Source organism: Canis lupus, chromosome 20 (genome assembly GCF_003254725.2).
Source record: "Canis lupus dingo isolate Sandy chromosome 20, ASM325472v2, whole genome shotgun sequence".
Taxonomy (NCBI): Eukaryota; Metazoa; Chordata; class Mammalia; order Carnivora; family Canidae; genus Canis; species Canis lupus.
In genome coordinates, this window is record NC_064262.1 from 31,295,902 (window position 1) to 31,323,656 (window position 27,755).

The 27,755-nt window shown below is 40.0% G+C and overlaps 1 protein-coding gene across 22 annotated transcripts in view; it reads left to right on the forward strand.

The window, feature by feature from the left end:
• The window catches only part of FHIT (fragile histidine triad diadenosine triphosphatase), a 1,380,560-nt gene that overhangs the window by 1,342,104 nt on the left and 10,701 nt on the right, over window positions 1–27,755 (forward strand). For all 22 annotated transcript variants that reach the window (XM_049097821.1, XM_049097832.1, XM_049097822.1 and 19 more), the window contains one exon: window positions 11,080–11,189. In XM_049097821.1, the coding sequence (XP_048953778.1) occupies window positions 11,080–11,189 (110 nt within the window). The remainder of the gene's footprint in view (window positions 1–11,079; window positions 11,190–27,755) is intronic.

The window sequence follows — 27,755 nt, forward strand, 5'->3', positions numbered from 1 at the left end:
TAAATAAATGAGAGGTTAGATGCACAGTAGGAAGCCAAAAAAGGTGAAGGTATCTCTTTTCTAGCCTGATGCTTCGAAATAATCACAAGCCTAGTATTGCATTTTAAGTGTTCACTGTGGTGAAGCTGTATGTGTATATGTTTACAGTTGGCTTACATCTGTTTTCAGTGCTGATTTCTGGATTATGGTCACTTATAGGGTATATAAAATGAGCAGTTGAGCCTATAACAAGGAAATCTTAGTTTCTTTCAAGTATTTTTTTTAAGGCGTTTGAAATCCTTTGTGACAAAAATCTGCTGTCACGCATGGTAAGCTTAGCATTTCAGCTGTATCCAAGGCTTTATGGCTTCATTAAAGAAGATTTTTAAATGAAATAAAGAAAGGCATTCGGGAAAGGTTGGCTTCTTCTAATTTATTTGTGCAACTCACAGGACCAGGCTTTGAAGGGCACTGGCACAGCTCCATCAGAAGTCAATGAGTTTGTGAATAACAGAGGGCATGTTACTTGAAATGGGTGTGTAGCAGCTTCATGGGATGTGGCTTCATAACAGAGGCAGAATGATTGTCTTATAAAAGGAAGAAATTCATGACCAATCCAAGGGAGTGGTGAATACTCTTGGCATATAGATTTTATGTTAGTCATTTTTCATCTGCCAACATGTGGGTCCTGGTGCCAGGCACCTGGCCAGATGGTGTTAGGTAGCTCTTTTAGCTCTGCCAAACATATGGCGAACGCTTGCGAGGTCAGCCTGTGTCCTTGCTGCCCTATGCTGGTAACCACTTGTGCAAATAGCTTGCTGCTCACTTGCTTTTCTGTGAAAAATTTCCTATCAGGAGGGCCTGGTATTAAGGAGGAACAGAGGACCAGAAGGCAAAAAATCAAGCCACAAAGTGGCATTGGCCTATCTCAGAGGCAAAGCTGGGCTTAGCTGTTCCATCTCACCTCTCCACCTTCAGCTCATGGAGTCTGGACTTACTGCAACTTCACTTAATATTCTTTGGAGCCCAACAAGAAGTAGGTGCTCAACAAGAGTGACGTGACCAAATCATCCAATCCTTCTTCTAGCACTTATGCCTCTAGCACTAAGGAAAGGGAAGGCACAGACCATCTGGTACCTCGGCTCTTCTTCTGGGTATGACACACTTGCTGATCCCTCTCAGCCTCCTTGTCACCTCCTCAGAGCAGTCTACCCTGTCTGCATGGTCTATTGTACTTCTGTTATTCCCTGGAATGGTAGTAACTGATTTGATTACTTGCTAATTGTCTTTTCTCCTCAAATATTTGCCTCCTGAGGGCCCTAAACCTTGTCCAGCTTACTCACCATTGCACAGAATAATACAATGTAGTAGATATATTACTATTATTTGTTGAATAATTGAATGAGTTCTGCAGAGAAATGAGCTTCCAATGCTTGGGAGACCTGGATTGTGCAACCCACACACACCCCTCATTCAACTTCTCCAAATGGGTTTTATCTTGAGAGTTTAGTTGTTGCTGCCTGCAACATTATGTTGAAGAGGATTCTGAGGCCATGTCTATGGTGGCATGTTTTTGCTTAGCTTCTTGCAGTACAGATATTCCACTCTCCTCAAGGAGAGCTCTCTTGCCTGGGCTGTTCTTCTAAAGATTCTTTAAAGGGCCTTTAGAAATAGAAGCCATATTGTAGTAGGAGCAAATATGAAACAAAATGTTCAGGAGGTTCAAAAGAAACCAGAAATTGGCCTCTTGCGTTTTCTTTTTCCTCATTCTGAATACCAAACTTGACATCACTCTGGAAATAAAGGAAAACACTCTCTCTCAAACACCAATATCCAAGACACGGTGGGGGGAAGGCTTGCGGAACATGGCTTGCCAAGGAAATTGCTTTTTTTTTTTTTTTTTAAGGAAATTGCTTTCTGAATAAATGTTTCCTTTTCCAAAGTTTGGTCCATCATGAAACTCCTTTTCAGAAAGAGTTTCATTTCATTTCTCGGTGAGCATGCTTCTAGAAACAGGAGGCCTAAGGAAATCAAACTGGTAGAAATCTCTAATCCCTGTTGCTTCACCAATTTCCTTCCCATTAAAAAGCCAGTAAAGCTCAGATATGATGGAGCCTAGGGTGAGGTGTCAGAGATCAGCGATTATTTACTGAAAACTTGCCTGAGATGCAATTGTGCCCTTCGAGGAGACTCCCTCGGCTGATCCCAGCTTGGAGGTAGACCTCTTCTCCAAGCTGCTCTATCACCTACGTTCTCAAAAATGTTAACTACAGGAAAGTTGCCAAGAATTTACAGAATAGATCCAAGAGTCCACTAAGAGCCTGCAAACTATATTTCTTGTTCCTCATTAGCCATGTTGGTTGAGTGATTCAAGTGTCTAGGAGACTTAGATGTTTCATCTGGAAAATGGGAATGATGAACTTGTACAGCCACTAAGTTGGGAGACAAATCACCCTTAAAACACACTGTGCTTCTTGAAAATACACTGGGTGTCAAACCCAGCAAGCAGTAAAGAGACATTGATGAATGTTACTGTAATTTGGTGATTTCTATCAGACACACAAGAACTAGACAGGAGGCTTTCTACCACATTAACAATTGTTGAGGGCATACTATAATGGAAATACCAAAAACTGCTGGGTGAGCACAACTGATTTCTCTACAAAGCCCTGGTAACCACTACTACTATCGTGGGAGTTTCATCTGAAATTCTGAGCCCAACTGTTGGGGAGGATCACTCTCCTCCCTTAGGAACATGAGGCTCACTGTGGTACACTCTGAGGAAGATTTTAGCCATGGGTTGTCCTCAAAATAAGTCAAGTTTGTGTTTTACCCTGTCTGTGCTAATGATTCTCAAATGTAGTGACTCCAATCTCAACACCACCAGCAAGCCCCTCATGGTCCAGTTCCTGAGCCTGGTTCCTCAACTGCCCTGATGCCACGTTGTGAAAAAGTTCTAAATGGTGGCTGGCCAGGAGGCAGCATGGCAGATCCAGGAATCCCTGTCTGGGGTTACCGTTCTCAAATACACATTTCAGATTAAGCCTTGCTGAGTGGTCCTCTGACAAGAAGTGACTACTTGGTTGTTTTCATTGAAACCAACTGCATGAGACCAGGAACGGAAGCCTCCCTTTGCTGAACTGCTCCTAATAAGCTTCTGATGGAACACTACAGATTACAATGCCTACCACATGAAAGCAATTTTATGATAGCAGGCATGTACTCCACCAAACCTGACTGTCCACCCTGGTTTGTACAGGTTTTATAGGATGCCTGGGATACTCCGAAGACCATTCATAGTACAGCCAATTGAGTAATAGCTGGTCCAAGTTGTGACGCTGGTAAAGTCTCATTTGCTGCTTTGGCAATTGGCTTGACAATGTGATACTTTAATGTATAATTGGATAAGCAATTGGGTTCTGTTATAGTACAGTGGTTTGGCATAATTATTTTCCAGTGCTGTGATTTTCTAGTTAATAAATACTTTGGGGGGTTACAAATTCTTAAACATCAACACTCTATACTCCTTGAAAGTAGGATGCCATTAATTAATATAAGAGCTTATTTCAGCATTTTGGCCTCATTGGCAGCATACACACACGCACAAAAAAACTTTTGCTTTAACTCAAGCAAGTTAGGCTTAAGCCAAAGCTTGGGCAACTAATCAAATGATGAATGCACTGTTGATTACCTGGATTTCTCTCCATACAGGCGATAAACTAGGCTTTGGAAATTTCACAGTGAACAAGGCACTGGAGGTCATTTGTTTTCACTTAAAGGTCTCACAATGTAGCCATCAGTCTAGAGTTCCAGCTCACATAGAGAGTAAGAAAGGAGGCAGTTAACACATTTTCGCATCAAGTAATATCTGAAGAACCTCAGGGTTCTAAGATAACACAAGTGGCTGCCCAAGGTTGGTGGCACAGACTTATTATTTTGTATCAAATGAAAGCAAGAGGTGATTCATTCGGACGCCAAGAAAGGCCTAAGTGAGTGACCATGAGCTCAATAACCAGCATGTAGAGAAGAGGTGTTTGGCGTTTGGGGGAGGAAATGTGTGCTCAAAGGATGCTGGCTGTGTGTTTGAGACAGAGCGAGACAACATCCAGTCATGAAATATAACCCAATTCTATCTAAATGGTCCAGGAAGCATTCTTGGGGGGTTTGGGAAGCGTGTGTCTGAAGAGAGGCACATACTGGGCAGGACGGTGGTGATTTTCATACTGTTTTAGAGCAGCCGTAAGCAGGGGAGCCAGCATCCGTGTGCGCTCTACAAAGGGCCCAGAAGGAAGCTGTCTGGGAAAGGTCTGCCTACCATGGGGAGGCACTGAGCCCCAGTCTCTAACTGCACATATAGCCACTAAGTCACCACCACACTAGCGTCTGTAGCAGCTGAGCTCCCCTTCATCCCGAGGGCCCCCCTTCATCCAAGCCCATGCCTGCCCAGCTCCCATCATTTCTGGTCTGGCTGCTGCAGGAGCCAGAATCTCTCTCTAACTCATTCTCCAGCCAGGACGTTCTACAAAAAAAAAAAAAAAAAAAAATTATTCTAAGCTTTTAACTTCCCCGCTTCCAACCCTTTAATGTCTTCTTTGCACCAAAAATAAAATCCACATTTCTCAGCCATCCCCACAGGCTGCAAATGATCCGCCATGTCCCTTCCTTTTCTAGTCAGTTACTCAACCAAGACTCCTTTTTCCTCAATGCTCTGCACTTCTGCTCCCTCTGTGTGAAATATCCTTTTTCTTTCCTCTTTGCTTAAGAGATTTCTAGCCATTGTTCACACCTCAGCTTAACCAGAACTTCTCTGGGGAGGTCTTCCTCCCAATCCCCCTCCCCACCACTCTACCATCCCTACAGATCATGATACACTGGTTGTTCTTCAGAGCTCTTATACTGTTAAATCATTTTGACTTTCAAATTCTGTTAAAACTAACAAATTCTGAAGCCTTTTCTAGTTCAGCCCAATAGAAACAATCACATCCACATTCTAGAAAGCCCACACTTTAGCCTCACATTTTCAGTGACTTCCCTCACCTCACTGAACTTCCCACCTCTGGACCATCTTTCAAGGTTCATGCCAGGCTTAATGCTATATTTCTGATACTGTCATACTTCATCTATTTTCAAAATTGACTCTTTACCTTAAATAAATTTACTTTAACAGGAACTTTGAGATGACATCATAAATGGGAGATAACTCTCAAAATAAATATGATCTCAACTCTCAACAAAACAAGCTTATTAAATTCTAGCTAGAGTCTGGATGGCTCCCCTGGTTCTGTTGAAGGTCATGTTGGTACCATGTTAAGGAGATGCCAGTCCTTTCTTTGCAATTGCTCAGAAGGACTAGGGCAAGACTGAAAGTGGAATGACTCTCTCTCAGTAGGATTCAGAGCTGTTCATGGCTTTGAGTCATAGACTAGAGGCCATCTCTGGGTCATTGAAATGTCTACCCCATATTTAAAAAATGAAATGTTAAGGCTTCTTAAAATGGCAAGTAAATTTCAGTTCTCTTGACCCCTCTGATAGATGGTCAGGCTTACCCACGTCAGGACTCCTCGGGAAAGAGGGATGCAAGCAGTTGGTTAAGCTAGCCATGGCACAAATTGCAGGAGAGCTGGCACACACATCATGTGTCTGCTGAAGCTGTTCCCATTGCCTAGAATACCCTTGTCCTTAAAAATCCCACCACCATCTTTTAGGCCTAATGCAAATCCTAATTTTGTAAAATCAACCCAAGACCCCACCCTGGGAAAAATTACTCTCTCCCTCAGATATTTTGAGAGTGCTATGATAGAACTTCTAGCCCAGCCCAGTCCTTATGCCAGACTTGGATTAAATTACATATGTATAAATCTGTTTGCCCTATCAGGTGGTGAGCCTTCAGGAGGCACAGATGTCTGGTTTATTCATCTTTATCACTATCATAAGACCTAGAACAGTGCCTGGAATATATCATAAGATCAACAAATGCTTGTTGGGTAAATTGAAAGTAGAGGCAGAGAATCATATATATATATTATGGATTTACTTCCCTATTCCTGGATATTATTTCCCTTTCAAGATTTTATATAAACACCTGTCTCAACAAAGCCATCAACCCATAAGAAATAGTTTAAGCTGTCTGCTCTTTGTGTTGTTTTACAAAGCTAATAACAATGAAATATATTAATGTACTTTATAACAACACCCAAGTTTATATTCAGCCACTTGCTTCTTTAAGAAGTGGTATTAAATTGTTTCTCTCCCCCTAACCCCACCCTTGGAAGACCGTTTGGCATTTTACTACAGGTTAGTTCCAAATTCTGAAAAACATTTAAATTATTGTGAATCATTCTTCCTACTGTATTCCATTACAGAGCTATAAAAAAGTCAATAGCCAAGGCAGTTTGAGCATTACATCAGGGAATTAATCTTTACCCCACATACCTCCTGATAGCACGCTCAATGCCCAGGAAGGAGCGGAATGTCAAAATCGACGCATATCAGTACTTCCGTCAGAAATCCTGTTAACACTACCTTCCCCAAAATCATTTCAGGCAGATAAAGTGGAATGACTGCAGATACATTTTTTTAATCTCTTTTCAAAGCTGTATAGAAATGGAATACTCTTCCAGGAGCCATCACAGACTTCACTCTGTTGAATGTGAATAAAGACTTTTTGGTTCAAATTTCTGCAAACTTTGTTACTTTGGTGAGCACTTTCCTCTAAAGAACCAACTACCTGTGAAAACAGTGTCAACTGTTCCAAAGTTTCACTGTTGCATAGAGAGGAGGAGAGGAATGTGCTGTGGTGCTGAGCATTTTCATGGCCATTTAACCTAACTTATGTGATGTAATTATCAGGAGGAAAGATGGAGCATTGCAGTGTGCTGAATCCCAGATAGTTACCTAGAAGAACTGTTCTTTTATGTACTACTAACAAAGAAAAACACCACCAATTAAATCACGACACACCATTGATTGTGGAACACACTTTGATTTTAGAGATGTGAAAATGTGAAAAAGTGTACACTTGAGAAGTGATAGCTAGGAGATTTGAAGAGAACTGGTGATTTATTCTTTGTTTCATGCAATAATAAGCCTTAGAGTGCACCAAATGCTGGCCTTGAATCTGTTCATCCTTTGGACAGCTTGTATCTTTTCCAGAATTTCACAGCTCAGCAGATGTGGGAATAACCCAAGTACTTGGTGTGGGCTTTTTCAAAGAGGTCTCCTGGACTGAGTTACCAGATAAAATACAGGAAAAAGCCCATTTAAGTTTGAATTGCAGATAAAGAAATAATACTTTTCAGTAAGAATATGTCCCAGATACTTCATGAGATAAATGAAACAAACTGATTTCATTTGTTTTAGTATTTTTATTTGCCAACTCTAGCAGCCACGCTCCTATGGTAATTTTGACTGTATTTGACCATTACCACATGCTTTTGTACTCTAGAACCTTGACTTTTACCTGTGAGGAGCCTCCATTAATACCTTTTTCACTCCTTGCAACAACTCTGCTTGTTAGGGGATTATTGTAAGTCATTTTAGAGCTGGAGGGGCTAAATTTCCTCCTTCGACTGAATGTGTCAGTAGATTTGCTGATATGGGGCTGAATTTTGGCCACAGCTCTTAATACTTTTACAGGGTATTTAAGGTCCAAAAGACACATGTCACTGGGGAACCATGAAGATAGGAAATACACTTCTACTCCTGGATATAACATCACTGGGCTGGTCAGTGGTCACTGTCGGGGGGACAGTATATCTAGCCTAGTAATTAAAAGTAGTCAGTGGTAATATTTGCTGTTGCTGTTACTACTACTATGTGCCATGCACATAACTACTCACAACTCTTACTGCTCCCTTTTTACAGAGGGAAAAACTAAGGCACAAAGAGTTAAGGAATTTGCATCTCTCATTGTCAAAGTCTGGCCCTAACCTCATCTTCTTGGAGAGATATTGCTCCATGTTCCTTAGATAACTCCCTCTTACCCCTCACTCTTTATTATAGCACTCTTTTTCTTTACCAAACTAAATTGATTCTCAAAAGCCTTTCGAACTAGGTCATGCCTTCCTAGCAGCAGCCCTATCATTTGGAGATGCCCCTCTCATTCTTAATTAACCATTTGGTGTCTATTCTCCCTACCTGGAAACCCCCTGAAGACGGAAAAAGGGCCTGTTTCAGTGTTCTAGTGCCAGGGCCAGCCCCTAGCATTGCAGGGACAGAATAAATATCTTTTACATTAATAAGTAGTCATTGCCTTTCCTGGGGACAGCCTAAGTTAATCTGGAAGGTTCATCTGAAGTGAACTCCCCCCCCATTAAAGCTTCCTCAAGGCATGTAGTACCTGCTGGATAAACTGTTGTTTGAGGTCATTAGAGTTGATCTCTGCTAGCCTGTGATGGCTTGCAGCTACCAGGTTCTTGGTTTGCCTCAGGGAAGCAGAAATTTACTCCAAACTATAGCATGCTTAATTTTCAAGTAACCTGGGGGCTCTTCTAAAACACAAGTCTTGTTCATCAGGATGGTTCCTGGGCTCCCTATTTCTGCAGACACTGAAAATTCATTCAAAGGCTCCTGAACTAGATAAGCAACCTAGAGTTGCTGGGACAAGCCCCATGGTCCACACACCTCTTGGAGAGAATGAGAATCGAAGGAAAGCAGTTCTAGAGCAGAGTTTGCAAAGCACTCTATCTATTCTGTTGATAGAGTGACAAGCAATGGGTTTACAGGAAAATGTTTTATTTCTGTATATACACGGGTTCTACCCATACACATACACATTTCTCCCAAACTCAGTGCTTCTCAACCATAAGTGTACCTTAGAATTAGGTGAGAAGTTCGGAAAAAAAATGCCAAATGCAGGCTGTCCCCAGACAAATTAAATCAGGATCCCTGGGTTGACCCAGGCAATAGTATTTTTTTAAGTTCTGCAGGTGATTCCAGTGGGCAGCCAGCACTGAACATTGCTGTTCTAAAGGAAGCCACATGCTTCCATATGGGACTTTAGGAGGGAAACCTCTAAGTTTTAAAAACCATATACAACAGAGCTTTGCAAATATGATTAGTTTTTGTTTTATTTATTTCCTACCTCGCATAAACAACTTCGAAGTGTCGACACAACGTTGCCATCTGTAAGGCATATGACAATAACAGACGGTCGCCTAATAACCAGGGAGGCATTAACGTTCACAGGCTCTAAATTATTTCGATTCATCTGGTATGATCTGTGGTGATGAAGCCACTTAATGCTTGATTTCTGTGTCTTTTCAATGGCAGCACCAGAAGTGGGGAAGGCTATATTTTCTGGGCTGTATATATTGTTCTTTGTCATCCTATTGAATTGTTACAAGATGGATTTATAACAGACCTAAAGCTAGTATCAAAATGAAAATTAGTTCTTGAGTAGAAAAATAGCAATCCCCTTTGCCTCGCCTGTAGCAGTTGCGTCATATCTGCCTCCGCAAGGAAGGAAATGACTTCTTAATGTGGTTTTCTTCCACTAAGGAGAATTAAATCTATGTGGCAAAATGTAAAACCAGAGCGCTGGCAGCCAAATTCTGAACGGAAGATCCATGACCCTCATCAACAGATTTGTGGCCCAGTTATATGCTGATGAACCTCATTTAGGCTCAAACTTCCCCCAAGTGGAAATACAGCTCAGCTGGAGAGCCAGGCTATGCACTGTTTTGCCTTGTGTGTCAAAGTTCGTTCTGAACCACTGGTGAAATTTCTCCATCTGCTGCAAAGGGCCACAGAGGTGGAGGGTGAGGGGCATGGGATGTCTCTGGGTTAGATTTATAGTAATTTGGGCCTGAGATAGGAAACTCCACTATGGTAGTAGAGAGACTTTTTGCTGAGGCAGTAAGATCCTTTTCAAGGATCTGCCTTTTTAGGGGAATGCACCTGGTGGGTGGAGCTGGCCATTCTTTGGTGGCATGGCAGTTTCTCCAGGATAGATAAAAAGGCAAAAATCATTGGGAACAATTCTGCCACTGTCTAGCTGGATGATCTTTGACAAGCAAATGAACTTCCTCAGATCTCAATTTCCTCCTTGTTAAAATGGAGCTAAGTAGTGTCCGCCTTGTGTATGGATTACGGTACAGATTCAATGAAATTATGCAGGATGGAATAATACACATGAAAGAAACTACCCATTCATATCATAAATACCAGCCATCATTGATGCTGTTAAATCATTTACCTCATTCTCTTCCAATGACTTACAAAACACTACACTGTGCATCCTATGAATTTATACCTTTAGCATTTTACAGTGGATAAAGCCCCACACAGGAATAACAAATCTAGTTAATAAAACTGAATTGCAACAAGAGATTAAGGGGGAAAATTGAGCTCTTCTAATGAAATGTTCTAAGAACACCCTCTCTCTGATAGAATTGAAATTTTATTTACTCTCTATGTAAATCTGAGACATATATAAGATGCTTTAAAAAATAAATGTATTTGAAAATTTTTAAATGATTCAGTTGACTTAGAGCAATTGTTAATTTTTTGATGTTTTTTAATTTTTTTAACCATTTGCCTACTTGGCCCCCTTTTAATGGATATGCTCTCATTTCCTACTCAGTACTCATGGCTCTTGTATTATTATCACAGATTTGCATGGGCTATTTTGGCTCACTGAACAAAACTGCTCAGAGCTCATATAAGAGAGACTAAGCCAAAGAAAATAGTAGGTAAACCACAGGCCAACTTGGAGGAATGATCATGAGTAGGCAGCAAACCCATGCCTTTAGTATCCAATGAGTAAAATAAATGAATGATGCCAGCAGAGCATAAGATTAGAGAGTGGTGGGGATTACGGAAAATGGGAAGATGGTTCCCAGTCTGTGACTCCCACTCACAGCCTCTGCAGACAAGACAAAGCATGGAACAGGCCACAGGATAGTCTAATCTGGTAATTTTATTAGAAAAGCTGGAAATGTGATTCTTATGGGACACCTCCCCATTTTCAAATCTGGGCAACCAATGCAATGAAGAGACACAAATTTCCAGCCTCTGATTTTCAAATTGTGTTCAGCCCATAACACTTGTTCAGGATCCCAAGGACCCACTAATGAGCCTTTTCCATTGTTTTCTCTAAAGCTCCAGAAGCATGACAAGGAAGAGGAAGACTCCCCGACCTTGTGGAGATCCGAGGAGGAAATGGCAGCAGAAGCCTCAGCCCTGCGGGCCTACTTTCAGTGACTTTACAGGTACTGGGCACTTCATCATCACTCACACCTTCCATGGGGCTTTACAAGGAAGCTCCTTGCCTAGGGAGGGGACACTGACAAGCAAATGCAGGAGGGTTCAAAAGACAAAAGCCAGAATGGAGAAAACTCTGACTCTTGAGACACAGATTCCTACCTCTGGGTATCCTCTGCCTCCCTGCCACCTTCCACATGACCCTTCTGTCTGTTTACTTCCTTCCAGCCCCCTCCCCCTGACCACCTCAAGACAGTGTCCTGCTGTCCCGCCTTCCTCCAATCCAACCTCACCAAGCAGCACAAGATAGTTTGCAATGCAAACCTGACCATTTAAAAAGCCAAAACCCTTCAAGAGATCAAGTCTCAAATTCCCACCTTAGTCTGCAAGGTGCTGTGAGCCAGCTCACTACCTCATGACCAGATCAGCCTGCCTTCTACTTGAGTCTCTTCTTAGCTCTTTGGTAAATGGCATTTTTTTTTTTTTTTAAGATTGATGGATTGGTTAGTTGGTTGAAGAGAGGAAGGGGAGAGGCAGAGAGAGAGGGACAGAGAGAATCTAGGGAAGACTGCACAGAGCCTGATGCAGGCTCAATCTCACAACCCTGAGATCATAACCTGAGCCAAAATCAAGAGTCAGACACTCAACCGACTGAGCCACCTGGATGGCTTTGTGTTTCCCTTTAGTTTTGGCTACTGGGAAGCTCAGAGGCACAGAGAAAGATCAGACATGATACAACTATTTCTTTGCATTAGTGACTACTTAACTGTTGAGAGATCACAGATTTAAGGTTCTGGTAGAAAACTATAGCCAGTCTCCTTCTTCAAAATGTGTATACACACCAAATTTTTATACAATGTCCAGGGGCTCATGGATCTTCTGAAATGTACAAATAAATGGGGTTGCCATGAAAAATGGGGGCATTCCTGGACTAAAAAATACTGTGTATCCTGCATTTTAATAAACCTCCTTTCATGGACCTTGGATAAAGCACCTCTCCCCTGAATAATTTATTTTTCCTTTTTGGAATTGCCTGCTTCATGTAGTCTTGTGTTTATATTAAAAGCTACTAAAGTAGATCAGACGAAATTAAAACCCCAATTAGTGAATACTGGTAGCAATTGAATTATATAAAATTATATCTGCCACTTAGTGATCATGATTTTTAAGTAGAAAACACATTCATTGTATTGTTTTCACTTTGAAATAGAAATCTTTTTTAGTTAGTTTTTAATACCTTTGCATTTTTTTTAATTTATTTTTTATTGGTGTTCAATTTACTAACATACAGAATAACACCCAGTGCCTGTCACCCATTCACTCCCACCCCCCGCCCTCCTCCCCTTCTACCACCCCTAGTTCGTTTCCCAGAGTTAGCAGTCTTTACGTTCTGTCTCCCTTTCTGATATTTCCCACACATTTCTTCTCCCTTCCCTTATATTCCCTTTCACTATTATTTATATTCCCCAAATGAATGAGAACATATAATGTTTGTCCTTCTCCGACTGACTTACTTCACTCAGCATAATACCCTCCAGTTCCATCCACGTTGAAGCAAATGGTGGGTATTTGTCATTTCTAATAGCTGAGTAATATTCCATTGTATACATAGACCACATCTTCTTTATCCATTCATCTTTCGTTGGACACCGAGGCTCCTTCCACAGTTTGGCTATCGTGGCCATTGCTGCTAGAAACATCGGGGTGCAGGTGTCCCGGCGTTTCATTGCATTTGTATCTTTGGGGTAAATCCCCAACAGTGCAATTGCTGGGTCGTAGGGCAGGTCTATTTTTAACTGTTTGAGGAACCTCCACACAGTTTTCCAGAGTGGCTGCACCAGTTCACATTCCCACCAACAGTGCAAGAGGGTTCCCTTTTCTCCGCATCCTCTCCAACATTTGTGGTTTCCTGCCTTGTTAATTTTCCCCATTCTCACTGGTGTGAGGTGGTATCTCATTGTGGTTTTGATTTGTATTTCCCTGATGGCAAGTGATGCAGAACATTTTCTCATATGCATGTTGGCCATGTCTATGTCTTCCTCTGTGAGATTTCTGTTCATGTCTTTTGCCCATTTCATGATTGGATTGTTTGTTTCTTTGGTGTTGAGTTTAATAAGTTCTTTATAGATCTTGGAAACTAGCCCTTTATCTGATATGTCATTTGCAAATATCTTCTCCCATTCTGTAGGTTGTCTTTGAGTTTTGTTGACTGTATCCTTTGCTGTGCAAAAGCTTCTTATCTTGATGAATCCAGGTTTCCAGAGCTGCCCCGCCACTGGGGCTGTTCCTCCTGCGGCCTCACGGGGTAAACAACCCCCACTGAGCCCTGCACCAGGCAGGGGCACAGCAGCTCCCCCAACTGCTAACACCTGAAAATCAGCACAACAGGCCCCTCCCCCAGAACACCAGCTAGACGGACAATACCTTTGCATTTCTTGGGCATTCTCTCTCCAGCCTCCTTTTTAAAGTATTCTAATTACTTAAAGACCCAGTAACAACTACCCATCCCCCACTATTGTTCAGTGTGTCGTAGTGCTCAGGCACATGCTTTCTAGAACACTTATTTCATTGGAGAATGACATTGGAGGATGTCATTAGTTTGTCAGCTTTGCATTCAGTTGCCTGAAAGGATAGTGTGGTGCTAGCAGATGCTGTCTTTGATCATTTATTCTGAACCTTTTCCACTGTTCACCTTCTCATTTCTCTCCTTCTTTCTTCTCTCCCTTTCTCCCTCCCTCCTCCTTTTCCTTCCTTTCCTTCCTTCCTTCCTCTGGATCAAGTTAGTCTGCCTAAGAACACAGACCTACAGGCATGACTGCAGACCTCTTTCTATTCCTCTTATGAAAGCCACTGTGTCATTTTGGAATGTTCCATTCAAATGGAGTCACTGTTTCTCAGATTCAACTTACCAGGCTGTTTCAAATAGAGGCAAGAAAGCTTTAGGCTTTTGTGAGGCTTGCTGAATTGTAGGACTCTGTGATAGAATATATTTTCTAGACATCCGAAGAGGATTTAAACTTACTACCCAAGTTTCTTATATGCTTTGCTTTGTCAGTTTTTGCTTCTGTCCTGCCTTGAAGCCTAGGGTGAATCAACTGATTTTGTAAATCCTGCCAAAAGGATAGGTATCCCAACTTGCTGTATGAGCTATTGCCACAGTGCTTATTTTTTTATAATTAACTATCATTAATATCTCCTTAAAGGTCTTTGGTTATGAACCAAACAAATCACCTTCAGTTTTCCCAGCAGTCAGATGTGGGAACGGAGAAAAGGAGGGATGATGTGGGTTGCCAAATAGCATAGCTAGTAACTTGGAGGGGAGGAACTTACCTGTAGGGTTCTAGGATTTCACCAAGAGCATCCACAGCTCTGTAGCATAAAGGGACCAAAGGGGCACCTAGGTGGCACAGTCAGTGAAGTGTCAGACTCTTGGTTTTGGCTCTGGTCCTGATCTCGGGATTTTGATTTTTTATTTTTTTTATTTCGGGATTTTGATATTGAGCCCTGAGGCAGGCTCTGTGCTCAGTGGGGTTTGAGATTTTTGAGATTCTCTCTCTCCCACTCCCTCTCTAAAAATAAATAAAGAAAGATATCTGTAAAGGGACTCTCTCTCTCTCTCTCTCTCTCTCTCTCTCTCTCTCTCTCTCTCTATATATATATATATATATATATATATATATATATCTTTTCCCTTTAGAGACAAAGGGGAAAGGGAATATTCTTTTTTTTTTAACATACAGTGTTACATTTATTTCTGGTGTACAGTATAGTGATTCAAGAATTCCATATATTACTTAGTGCTTATCAAGATAAGTGTACTCTTAATCCCCTTCACCCCTTTCACTCATCCTCCCACCTGCCTTCGAAAGGGAATATTCTTTACTAGAAACTTGATCATTAAACTGGTCCACCTGGTTCTTTGACACCCCCCCTCCTTCCTTTTCAAAATGCATCTACACACCAAATGTTTATACAATGGTAAGGGGCTCATAGAACTTACGAAATTTCATTAAATAGATAGAGCTATCATGCAATATTTGAGTATACCTAGACCTAAAGAATTATTCATTGTTTATCTGAACATTAGATACACTTGGCCTCTCCAAGGTCTCCCCATTATGCTGTCAGCAGCAAGTCAGTCTTAGGCAGAGCCTAAAATGCCGATGTTGCTCACTCAGCAAGACTGTACAATTCACAACATGTGCAAAGGCAGAGACACTGTAGCCCTGGAACTGATAACAATAGCCAGCATTACCAAATTTCTAAGACACGGGTTCTATAGTCACGTCTTGCAGATGATGAGAAAACCAGGACTCAGTGACATTATGTTATTCCAAGGTAAATAGTTGCAAGTGATGGAGCTGATATAGAACCCAGTCAAACCCCAAAGACCATTCTCTTAGTGTCTGTACAGCCCAACTTTCTAAAAGAGCTCGCTTTTGGGATCCCTGGGTGGGTGGCGCAGCGGTTTGGCGCCTGCCTTTGGCCCAGGGCGCGATCCTGGAGACCCGGGATCGAATACCACGTCTCCCTGCATGGAGCCTGCTTCTCCCTCTGCCTGTGTCTCTGCCTCTCTCTCTCTCTCTCTCTCTCTCTCTCTCTCTCTCTCTGACTATCATAAATAAATAAAAATTAGAAAAAAAAGAAAAAGAAAGAAAAAAAAGAAAAGAGCTCGCTTTTCCAGCCAGCATTGCCATTTCATCCCAACTACCTTTGCACCCTCCAAATATTCTCCTTAACATCTTCACCTGCTCTGCTTGCCTGCCTGATTCCACTGTGAAGACTTACCTCTCTTCCCTCCTGGACTTCCTGCCAGCCTTGTTAATGCCACCTACTCTGGCATCTGCCTCCCCAGCCGCACTGCAACCAGACAGCAGGAACCGAAATGGGGCTGAACTTGCACCAACTGACATGGCTCTGCTTGCAAGTTATTGCAGACCAAGCTAATTCCTGCCTCGGCTGCCTGCCCTCTTTACTCTACCACATGACCAAGTGCCTAAGTAATATGACCTTCGGCAAGTACAGTGTTTCCCAAATCATTCTCATTCCCATTTCATCATGCTTTTTTTCATCTTTGTGTGCTTATTATTTACCTGATTCATTTTTAAACTTTATATCTTAACCTCAGTGAAAAATGAGTATTACTTGTAATTACAAGTTAAGGATACAAATAAATATGAAAGAAAAACAATGTGGTGAATTCCAGCTTGGCACAGTTGCTCGCCTGAAACTATTGGGACAGAGATTCATTCTCTCTTTGTTAAAAAGAAAGAAAAGAGGAGAGAAAGAGAGAAAGATAGAAAGAGAGAAAGAAAAGAAAGAAAGAAAGAAAGAAAGAAAGAAAGAAAGAAAGAAAGAAAGAAAGAAAGAAAGAGAGAAAGAAAGAGAGAAAGAAAAAGAAAGAGACGCTAGCCACTGTTACAGAGGCATTCGATTCCAGTACTAAACAAACTCTCTATCTGACCTATTGAGAAGGATTAAAAGAGAATAAGTTATAGTGAGATTCAATGAAAATAACCTAAGATTATCTTAAACAAATGATTCGTGTCTTTGGAAAAAAGCAGTAGAGGTCAGAATTAGAACCCAGAGCAAGCTGACTCCAGGCCTGTTGCAACCCTCTAAGCCAGTGTTCCCTATGTCTCTTACTAGGTATATGGAGAAGATAGGGCCCTGGGAGGGAACCAGAGTCAGCTTTCCTAGGGATAAGAGGCTAGTGTCCTGTACCTGGCTGGAGAACACTGGGCAGGAAGCCCCACCTTATGCCTCACTGCCTCCCACTGGCATGCTCAGTCTCTAGGCTGACTGCATCTGTTTGAAATCACTGCTTCTCCTAGGGCCCAACTCCTAGGGCTTGGCCTTGACACCTTGTTTGCCATTAGCCTACCTTAAAAACCAGTGTACTGAAGAGAAGAATATGGAAACCTATACCCAGATATGTCCAGTAAGCGAAATGGTCTGTATGGATAAAAAAACTTGCTCTTTGCTGAATGTTTGGTATGGAAATACCTAGCAACCTCTCAGTAAGTAGAAACTCCTGTATCTTCTTTGTGTATAAAACCACATTAATCCTCAGCATAAGACTGACATAGGACCGCAGAGATAAACATCTCAAAACTATGAACTGTTCTTTCAGTCTCTTGAAGCCATCAGCGCATCAACATTCGATTAGTTGTACAGGATTTGGTGTTTTGACTACCCTCCGTATTCTTTCTCTAGTAGAAAATGACTTTGAATTTCTTAAGCCATAGTGAAAAAAAGGCACTGCCTTCACCAGGCACAGGCTGAGCCAACAGTCCAAGGGTGGCTGAATGGAGCTCCCTCTACCTGACAGATCTCTGATGAGGATAGAAATCCTTTGGTTCCAGGATTCAACATCTGCCTTCTGCTTAGGTGAATTTATGCCTTGGCTCTCCACTCACTGGGCTGAGTTCTGAGATGCAGCTTTGCGATGGCTCTTTTAGTGTGTTCTCTGAATCCCACATCAGAGGACAGTGCATCTGTATCCCTTATCTAACTGTGCATCTTCCCTGGAACATAGTAATTCTTCATTAAGGTATTTAACACTTGGGCCTGCTGCCTCTACACACCCATGTTGAGTTTCCTACTTAATTCTAAAAACATTCTTTTTAAAAAAGATTTTTTTTTCATTTATTTGACACAGAGAGAGAGAGCGAGCAAGCATAAGCAAGGGGAGCCACAGAAAGAGGGAGAAGTAGGGAGCAGGGATGAGCAGGGAGCTCGACGTGAGGCTTGATCCCAGGACCCTGGAATCACAACCTGAGCCAAAGACAGATGCTTAACTGACTGAGTCACCCAGGCACCCCAAGTTTTCTACTTAATTTTAAAGCAATGACGTGTGTCCCAGTGAGGGAAGGTTTTACTGTCTCCCTGTCCCCACTCCCACCCCATGGGGGGGGGCAAGTTGTTTGTAAAGGATGCAAGCATCTCCCCTAACTAACTTGGATAGAAAGTCAGAGCAGGGCAGGTTTCCACACCCTGTTGTGTCAGCAGAGTTCATTTGTAATTCATCAAACTCTCCTCTGTGCATGCCGTTATTTTATAGATAATTGGTTGCCTCTCATTTACTCATAACAGAGCCGTGCAATTTCAAAGCAACTGAGTCAGCCCAAAACAGCATTATTAGTAGTTACAGATATACTGTCAAGGCAAAATTTTGACACTGGCATCTTTGAAAAATCACCATAATTCCAGCCACTGGACCACACTTATATCATAATCATGGACAGTCGAGGTAGACGAGAAAGGACAGGTTTGCTTATTTAGCACATGTTCTGGTCACTGAATTGTACCTTTTAAAACATACCTCACTAGCTTGGAAAATTTCTTATCCTTCAGCAGAGAGGGTTTGTTCTCAGCATAGCAGCCTCTGATGAGAAAGGCCGAGGGAGCAAATCATAGTGTTCTCATGTTTTCTCAGGGGAGAGGAGGGTTTTAACTTTGGCTTCTTGACTGGTTCAGTCATAAAACCACTAGGCAATCCCCATGTGGAAGTATCACCAATACCAATGAAAGTGTTTGCCAACACTCATCACCAAATTGATACGATAAAAATTTTTCTTAAGCATAGAAGTACAAGAGGAGATTCTTTGTTTAAGGCTAATGACACTCTAGTCTTTAATATATTCAAAGTTCTTTACAAAAAAAAAAATCCATCATTTTAAACACAGCTGGAAAAGAGATTTTGGTTTGCTTTTCCCTTCCTCTGCAGTTCTTATCTCTACCGCACTGTGCTACCTCTCCTCTCATTCTGTGTAAACTACCTTTATAGAACCAGATTTCAGTAGCAAGGAATCAAAGACTCTGTTTTGGATTAAATATAAATCAAGTCTGTAAGGTTTAAATTGGGAATGAGAAACCATAGAATCACAGCAACTTTAGAAATAATCAAGTCTAATGTCCTGTTAAATGATTTATTTCGATACAACCCAAAAGGATGACCATCTTGTTACATTTGAAAAATGTCCCTTTATAAAAATTCCAAGACAGTCTATACCCCATGATTTCAAAATGGGTTTTAGTTTGACTACTTTTAAAATATTTTACCAAGATCCAGGTTTCTCTTAACATGTGTCCAATAGTTCAGGCAAAAAATTTCCACAGGCCATTGATGACTAACAAATCTACAGAAGTCTTCTATTGGGATTTAGTTCAAGTGATAGCAAAAATGTTAGTGTCCCATGGTTAATGTTAACCCTTATGAATCTTTGGATGACATGAACCCTCCGCACAGAGTTCTTTTCAGAAAAGCGTAATCCAAATGCCGGAAATAACTTTTAATTGCATCTTACAGAATGATAATGCAACAAAGCCTTATCATTATCATCCTCAAGATCCTCATCATCATCCTCATCTCATCTCCAGAAATGGATAATGTATCACACATCAGTCTGTACACTCTTGCAGAAACTTTCCAAACAATTTTTCTCCACTCCCAAGACTTTTTTTTTCCTTTCTCTGCTTGCTTCTCCTCACTCTGTGTGGTGTTCTCCTTCCACTATTCTCATTTTGTCTCTGTCAGAAAGGAGGATGGGAAAAAAGACTCGCCTAGAGATCATGGGAGGTTAATATGAAGGAAGGTATAAAATTCATATTAAGAATCTTTGACCTATCATTTTGTAATAACATTTATACAATTTACTCCATTCTATGCCTAGTATGTCCCTAAGCCACCTCTTATATAAGAAGTCTTCCATTATTTTGACTTCCAAGGATATCAGTCAAGTTAGGAGCCCCACCAATCAGGATGCACCAGAAAAAGCAGTTCTAAATTGTACTCCTTTTGGTGTTAATACTTTTCTGATGATCCAAAAGATAATGCAATATGGTCTACTGCTTCTAATTTATCATGAGTGGTAAACAATGGAGATTGTGTCTTCTTTATTTTTGTTTTTTTAAGATTTTATTTATTTACTCATGAGAGACCCAGAGAGAGGCAGAGACACAGGCAGAGGGAGAAGCAGGCTCCTCACAGGGATTCTGAACTGGAATCATGCCCTGAACCAAAGGTGTGATCCCAGACACTCAGCCGCTGAGCCACGCAGGTATCCCTGTGTCTTCTTTATTAAAGTAAAATCCAAAATATGGAGAAAAGAGAGGATAGGAACTAAGGAAAGAACACTAAAGAACATTAAACTCAATGTAAATTAAAATACCCTATTGGGTCCACTTTTCTCAATGGTGCTAGTAAAATTAGACCCCCAGCCCAATTCTATGTAATATGTCCCCTCTTCTTCCTCTTTCCTCCTTTAAGGATAACTGAGGTAGAACATACTTTTTGGAGAGAATAGGAGCCATGGAGACAGGGAAAGAGAGTGCTGGGAAGTCATCTTGGGAACTCTCCTTCACTTTCTTGTGGCCGGCTCACTGAAGGGATAGATACCTGCCACCACTCCGTGCCCTGCCCAGATCCCAATGCACTGATGTATTTTGGTTCACTATTACCATTTTGCAACCCTGTCACAGGGCAAGTCTTGTTTCTCCTACTACAGCCTCATGTAGATAATCCGGAATCAAGGGAAAGTCGGGTAGCAGATAATACCTCTTCTAAAGAAAATGATTGTGTGGAGCTTCACACAGAACTTTCTAGAATGTGTTTTGAAAAGAAAGGACTGGTAAGGTGAACACAATGGTTCTGTAAAAATTATGTTCCAGCCCTCCTCCACCAAAAAAAGAAAAAATATTTTTAATCACTTGTCCTAAGCGCTAGGCATATTCACCACCAAATCAAAGTATAAAAAGATAATTTTCAGTTTCTTAAGAATAATCTCTAGATTATCTGCCATTTTGTTTTTTACTCTTAGTGGAAATGTCTTAAATAATTTAAGCTGGCTCCGTATCAGCATTGCCACTAAACTTACTCTGTGGACTTGGACATATCACTCTTTTGTGCTTTACTTTTCCTCTGTCTGAATTACTATGGTGGAAAGCATTTTAATTATATCCTAGGGTTTTTATGAGAATAATGCAAAGTAACAGCTAGGAAATACACTAGCAAAAACAGCTCTAAATTGTGCTCCCTCTAGATTTAATACTTCTCTGAGGATACAAAAAACATTTCAGTATGTTCAACTACCTCCAATTTATCATGAATGGTGAGCTATGGAGACTGTGAGTGTCCATTATTTATGCCAATATGTAGAGTCATTATTTTCCTTATGATTTCCATGATATTTTAAAGACGATAAATTATGGAAATGTTCAGGTTATGATGAATTAGTTTAAACAATAATTAAAGAATAAAACCTGGAGGGCAGGATATTTTCAGACCACCAAAAGAGAAAAGAAGAAGAATGACTTCTACTCCTATTACTAACAGACCAAATAATTTGAATTAGATATTCCACTGTGTTCAACTAGGAAAAATTGTTCAGAATATACACAAACATCTGTTAAAGGTAACAAGGCAGCAAGGGATTACAAGGTCAAGATCCAAGAGCAGCCAGAAATCCAGAGAGAGGACCCTAGCATGTGTGCCTCCTTCTCCACTGAGGCCATTTGTGTCTTTGCAGAGGCAGATGGAACTAAAACAATAAAATCTGGGTTTCCAGTGGTAGATCACTTTCTAAATCTCCATACCTCGGAAGGAATGCAAAATCCTGGAAAAGTGATATCCTTGGAAAAAGAATGATCCAGATATAAGCCAGCCCTGCTACCAAATGCAGCCCAATTTCAAATCATCTAGGCAACTGAGAAAGTTTCAGTTTTGGAAATGTAAGATCTGAAATTGCTAGTCATATTAGGTGCCTGGCAGAAGCAAAGAAAAAAAATCATCCCTGGAAGAAAATAATGCTATCCAAGATCTTAAGTTATTTTTACAAATAATTTTCTTTAAATGCCCAACACATGAATGTGTATATACCCTATAGCATATGCAGAGACAAATCAACACAATAAGATTAGAATCATAGGATACCTAAAATTGGAATGATAAGACATAGTCATTAAAATAACTATATTTTACTTGTTTCTAGGTAGAAAATATTTTTTTAAAAATCATCAGAGAGCTAGAATCTACAAGAAAGTGAGATGATAGATGGTATGAAAAAGAACCAAATAGAAATTCTAGAGCAGAAAAATACAATAACCTAAGGAATGAGTTTAACAGCAAAAGGAGAGTTGCTAAATTAGAGAAGTGCCATGTGAAAATATTCATAATGAACTAGGAAGAGATGAATAGTGGGGGAAAATATAAGAGAGGTTGGAAAATATAAAATACAATGAGAAAGCCTAAAAGATATTTATTCACAATTCCAAAACCATTCCAGTGCAAGATATGTTTAAAGAGATAATGCTGTGAATTTTTCAAAACTGGCAAAAGCCACCAATCCAAAATTCAAGAACACAACCCCAGAGGAGGAGGTGAAGCATCCATACCTGAATGTATCATGGTAAAATTGCAGAAAGGCAAAGAGTAAGTCTAAGATTTAATGGTTGGGGTAGAGAAACCTCATATTCAAAGGAGTAATAGACCAAGAGACTAAAGGCAACAACAACAGCAACAAAAAACCCAAAAAATCACAAGACCATGGAATGACATCTTATTGATTGGTTGGTTGGTTGGTTGGTTGGTTGGTTGGTTGGTTGGTTGGTTGATGTGTGTGTGTGTGTGTGAGAGAGAGAGAGAGAGAGAAAGGATGTAGGGAAAAGGAGTAAGCAGACTTGGGGCTCAATCCCATGATCCTGAGATTAGGACCTGAGCCGAAACCAAGAGTCCAATGCTTAACTGACTGTACCACCCAGGTGCCCCAAGGAATGACATCTTTAAAGAACTGAAGGAAAATAAACTACCCAGTTAACATATTAATTTAGAATAAAAGTGAAACAAACACATTTTCTGACAGGCTGAAAGAATTCATCACTAGCAGACTCATCCAAAAGGAATTCTTAAAAAAGGAATCAATAGAAATTAGAAATAATTTTGAACCTAAGGAAGAAAACTAAAACTTGTGTATGCAACTAAACATATGTTTAGAGAGTAACTTGCTTATAGTTATGACTTGTATGCATTTATTGGGAGAAAATAAAAGCTGACAGCAGTAATATGCTAAATGCCTATCTGAATATTGCAGCCATTAAAAAAGGAAAAGAACATATAATTTTAGATCAATAAATTTGAAAATTGGGGTGAAATTTGTAGGTTTCTAGGAAAAATACATTTTACCTAAACTGACACAAAGAAAAAAGAAAGTAAGAAAAATTTGATAACTACTAAAGAAATGAAACCTGAATTACAATGCTTCTCACGATAGCATCAGACCCAGGTAACTTTACTGCGCATTCTAGCATGCAATTAAGAAAGAAACAAGAATCTGAATAAGATTGTTATCATTATAATGATGGAACAAATACTGCCAGAAAAATTTTAAAAAGAGAAAGAAATTCTTCCCTTCTCAATTTGTTGTATAAGTTGCCTTCTTGCACATGAACATGACAAGAACATAACAGAAAGGAACTCAATAGACTAATTGCACATGGAAATACAGATACTGACGCCCTAAAACCTATCAGATAGGGAGGCAGATTGTGTATGTGTGAATGTACAATCAGTGACAGGGGAATACATTATGACCAATGCAATATGATTTCACGTTAGACTATCAAGCATTGTCTTTCACTAGACTAAAAGACAGATGTTAGGATCATCTCATTAGATGCAAGGAAATATATTGATCAAATTCAACATTCAACTTAATAAATGTAGAAGTTCCAGGACACTAAAACTAGAAGGGAATTTGTACTTAAGGGTGAAACAAATGTTCAACACTGTTTACCTGATATTGTAAATGAGATGAGAATATTCACTATTAGCCTTGCTATTTCACAATGTGCTCAAGGTCCTGGCTAGTATAGTAAGGCAAGAATAATAAACCAAAAGTAGAAGGATTTGAAATGTAGGAATAAACCAGGCATTATTTGTAGACAGTATGATGTATACAGAAAGCACAAAAGAATCTGCTGAGAAAGAATTAGAATTAATGAGTAAACTTAGCAAGGCCTCTGAATTTAAGATCAATATATGTAAGCTTTTTATTTCTCTATTGGCCACTATCTTAGCATGGGCTTCCATAACAAAATATCAAAGACTGGGTGGCTTAACCAATAAAAATTTATTTCTCACAGCTCTAGAGCCTTGAAGTCCAAGATCAGGGTGCCAACATGGTCAGGTTCTGCTGAGAACCCTCTTCCTAGCTTGTAGATCGCTACCTTCTCACTGTGTCCTCATGTGGAGCAGAGAGAGCAAGTTTTAGTTTTTTACTCTTATTATGCTAATCCCATTATGGGGGTCCTCCACTCTCATGACCTCATCTAACTCTAATTACCCTCCAAGGACCCTACCTCCTATTATTATCACAAGGAAATGTAGAGCTTCAACATATGAGTTTGGGAGGACACAATCATTCAGTCCATAACAGCCACATAGTTAGAAAATGAAAAAAAAAAAAATCAAAGTTAGCTTATATAGGTTTCCCCACCACTATCTCAGAGTAGAGTGTTTTTTTGAAACCTTTTGTAAGCCAGAAGGGTATAAAGAAGCAATTACCATTAACTTATATGGAAAATTTTTTGAGCATTTCCAGACCCCAAAATAACCTCTTTTAGGCTTTTCTGATACTTCAGGATACATCTTGCTAATGGATGAACAAAATAAATGGAGATAAAACACAGATGTTCACAGATAGAGGTCATGACTATGGTGGCTTGATGCCAAGGGTAGTTGCTGGGGAAGGAGCTTGGTGGGGCTCTACTCACTGCAAAACATATGATGAATGCTGTTTTTGCTTTTCTTCTTTTTCATAAAAGCACAAATCCAATTCAGATTTCTTTCTGTTAGCAAAAACAGGTACTAATGTAGGTCTTTTGTAAAAGTAAAGTGTGGAAGTGAATTTTCAAAATCAGGGGATACCCACATTAACATCAGAAATCAAATGCCTAGGAATAATTAAAGATACATAAGCTTCTAGACAAAAACAAAACAAAACAAAACAAAACAAAATCTATAATGTATTAGAAAGAGGCATTCAAGAGGAAATAGATGAATGACTCAATTTCATAAAGACTCAACTCTTCTCAAATTTACCTGTAAATTCAATGCAGATCAGATCAAAATTACCATAGTATATTTTGGTGGTGGTGGTGGTGGTGGTGGTGAAATTTATAAGTTAATTCTTATGGAAATGTAGCCAGAGACTATTAAAAAATAAGACAAAGATATAAATGGTCTTACTCTATAGGATATCGACTTACTACAAGGCTACAAAGTTAAGAGAGCATGGTATCAGGACAAGGATAAGTAGACTAATGAAATAAAATACAGAGCCCAAATCGAGGCATACGTGAGTAGTTGATTCATGATTTTTTTAAATTTATTTATTCATGAGAGACACACACACACAGAAAGAGAGAGAGAGAGAGGCAGAGATATAGGCAGAGGGAGAAGTAGGCTCCATGCAGGGAGACCAATGTGGGACTCGATCCCGGGTCTCCAGGATCACATCCTGGGCCAAAGGCCGGCGCTAAACCGCTGAGCCACCCAGGTGTCCCATTGATTCATGATTAAAATAAAGTTACAGAGCTATGGGGAACACAAAATCTTTCTAGTAAAAGGCTCTGGGAAAATTGAATATCCATGTAGAAAACCAATGAAACTATACCCTACCTCATACCTTCTGCTAAAGTCAGTTCCAGCTGAGCTATAATTCAAGATGTGAAATGTAAAACAATAAAGCATTTAAGAGATAATATATATCTTCATGATCCTGTTATAAGGACTTTTTAAATAGGACATGAAAAGCATTACCATAAAAACAAGATTGATAAATTGGACTAAATTTAAATTAAGAAATTCTGTTTATCAAAAGACAATGTTGAGAGAGAGGAAAAGCAAGACACAGAGTGCGGAAAGGTATATGCTACATACATATCCAACAAAGGGCCAGTACCCAGAAGATTTTTTTAAGGAAAACACACACACATGCCTTACAAATCATTAAGAAAAAGCCAATGGCCCAACAGAAAATACAAAAAGATTTAAACAGGCACTTTGGCAAGGTATCAAAATGGACAATGATCTTTAGGTATCAGGAAATGTCAACTTAAAACACAATGAACTATAACTATATATCCACCACAATAGTCAAAAGTTTACAAGCCTGAGGATATCAAGTGTTTGCAAGAATATGGAACAACAGAAACACAAAAGAACACACACTGCATGATTGCATTTGCGTAAAGTTCAAAAACAGGCACAACTAAATTATGGTGTTTAGAGATACACTTAGACAGAGGGTAAAATTATAAGGGAAAGCAAGGAAGCAATCACCATTAAATCAGTCCAGTGGTTACCTTTTGGGGGAAGCAACAAAGGAATAGTTATTGAGATGGGAAATGTGGTGGGGGAAGGGTAGAGGCAAAGTTCTACTCCTTGCCATCTCCAGTGGCCAGATGTGTGTTTGTTTTTTATTAATTCTATAAGCCGTGTATGTATATATGCATATTTTTGTGTGTGTCTGTATGTATAGCACGCATGTGTATAATTATCTTCTGCACTTGTCTGTGTTATATTTCACCCTAAAAAGGGCTAAAAATAAATCAAATAAATAAAAATCTTTAAGGACAAAAGAAAAGGAAGGAAGAGACTGACTTTAAAGGAAGGTCTAATTGCTGGCTGGATAGTCAATGGATAATCAATTATTCCACAATAAGCTTAAATGAAAAAGAATAATCATTGCATATAATCTTTACACTCTGCTCCTACATCAGAGAGTCTATTCTCTTCCTCTTGGCCATCCTCCCTGACTTTAAGAGGCCACACTGGCCAACAAGATCATTTTTCAGGAGTAATGGAGATCACCATAGAGAGGACACTTTATTATTAATGATTCTTAATGGTACCACTCATGGAGCACTTATTATGGACAAGGTATACCAAGCACTTTACAGGCTTTATGTCAGTTAAATCACAGCAACCCTAGGGTGTTGCCCTATTTTTCAGATGTGGAAACTGAGGCTTACAGCCACTATGGGACTTGCCCAAGGACTCTCAGGGTTAGGTGGAGAGCCAGGATTTAAGGGCAGGCAGTTTGACTTGGGAGCACACACTTACTTTCACACTAAAATTGGTAGGTTTCTGTTTAGAGACATCCTCTCCTGCTTAAACTCTAGATAATTGACAGCAAGAATTACACAGTGAAGCTGAGGCTTAAGATACCACTTTTTTTTTTCTTCTTTGCTAATTTCAGGAAAGGAGCCAGAATTTGGTAATTTCTGTGCTAGGGGCTTTGGTCACTTTATCCACTTGTCGTGACCCCACTAAAGAGACAGTACTGCCCCCTATTTACCTATGCAACCATAGTTACAGATTGAATATTTTCCCAAAAGCTAAAACTACATTCAATGACTAGGAGTGAATCAAAACTAATCAACCTTGGACCATAATGCATTAAATGTTGCATTCTTGGGATCAGTGAGGACTCCCAACAGCTCTATTCAAGACCCTTTCCTCTAAAGATGGGGATTTAGAATCTGAAATTAATTCTTGGATTTCAAAACACTGA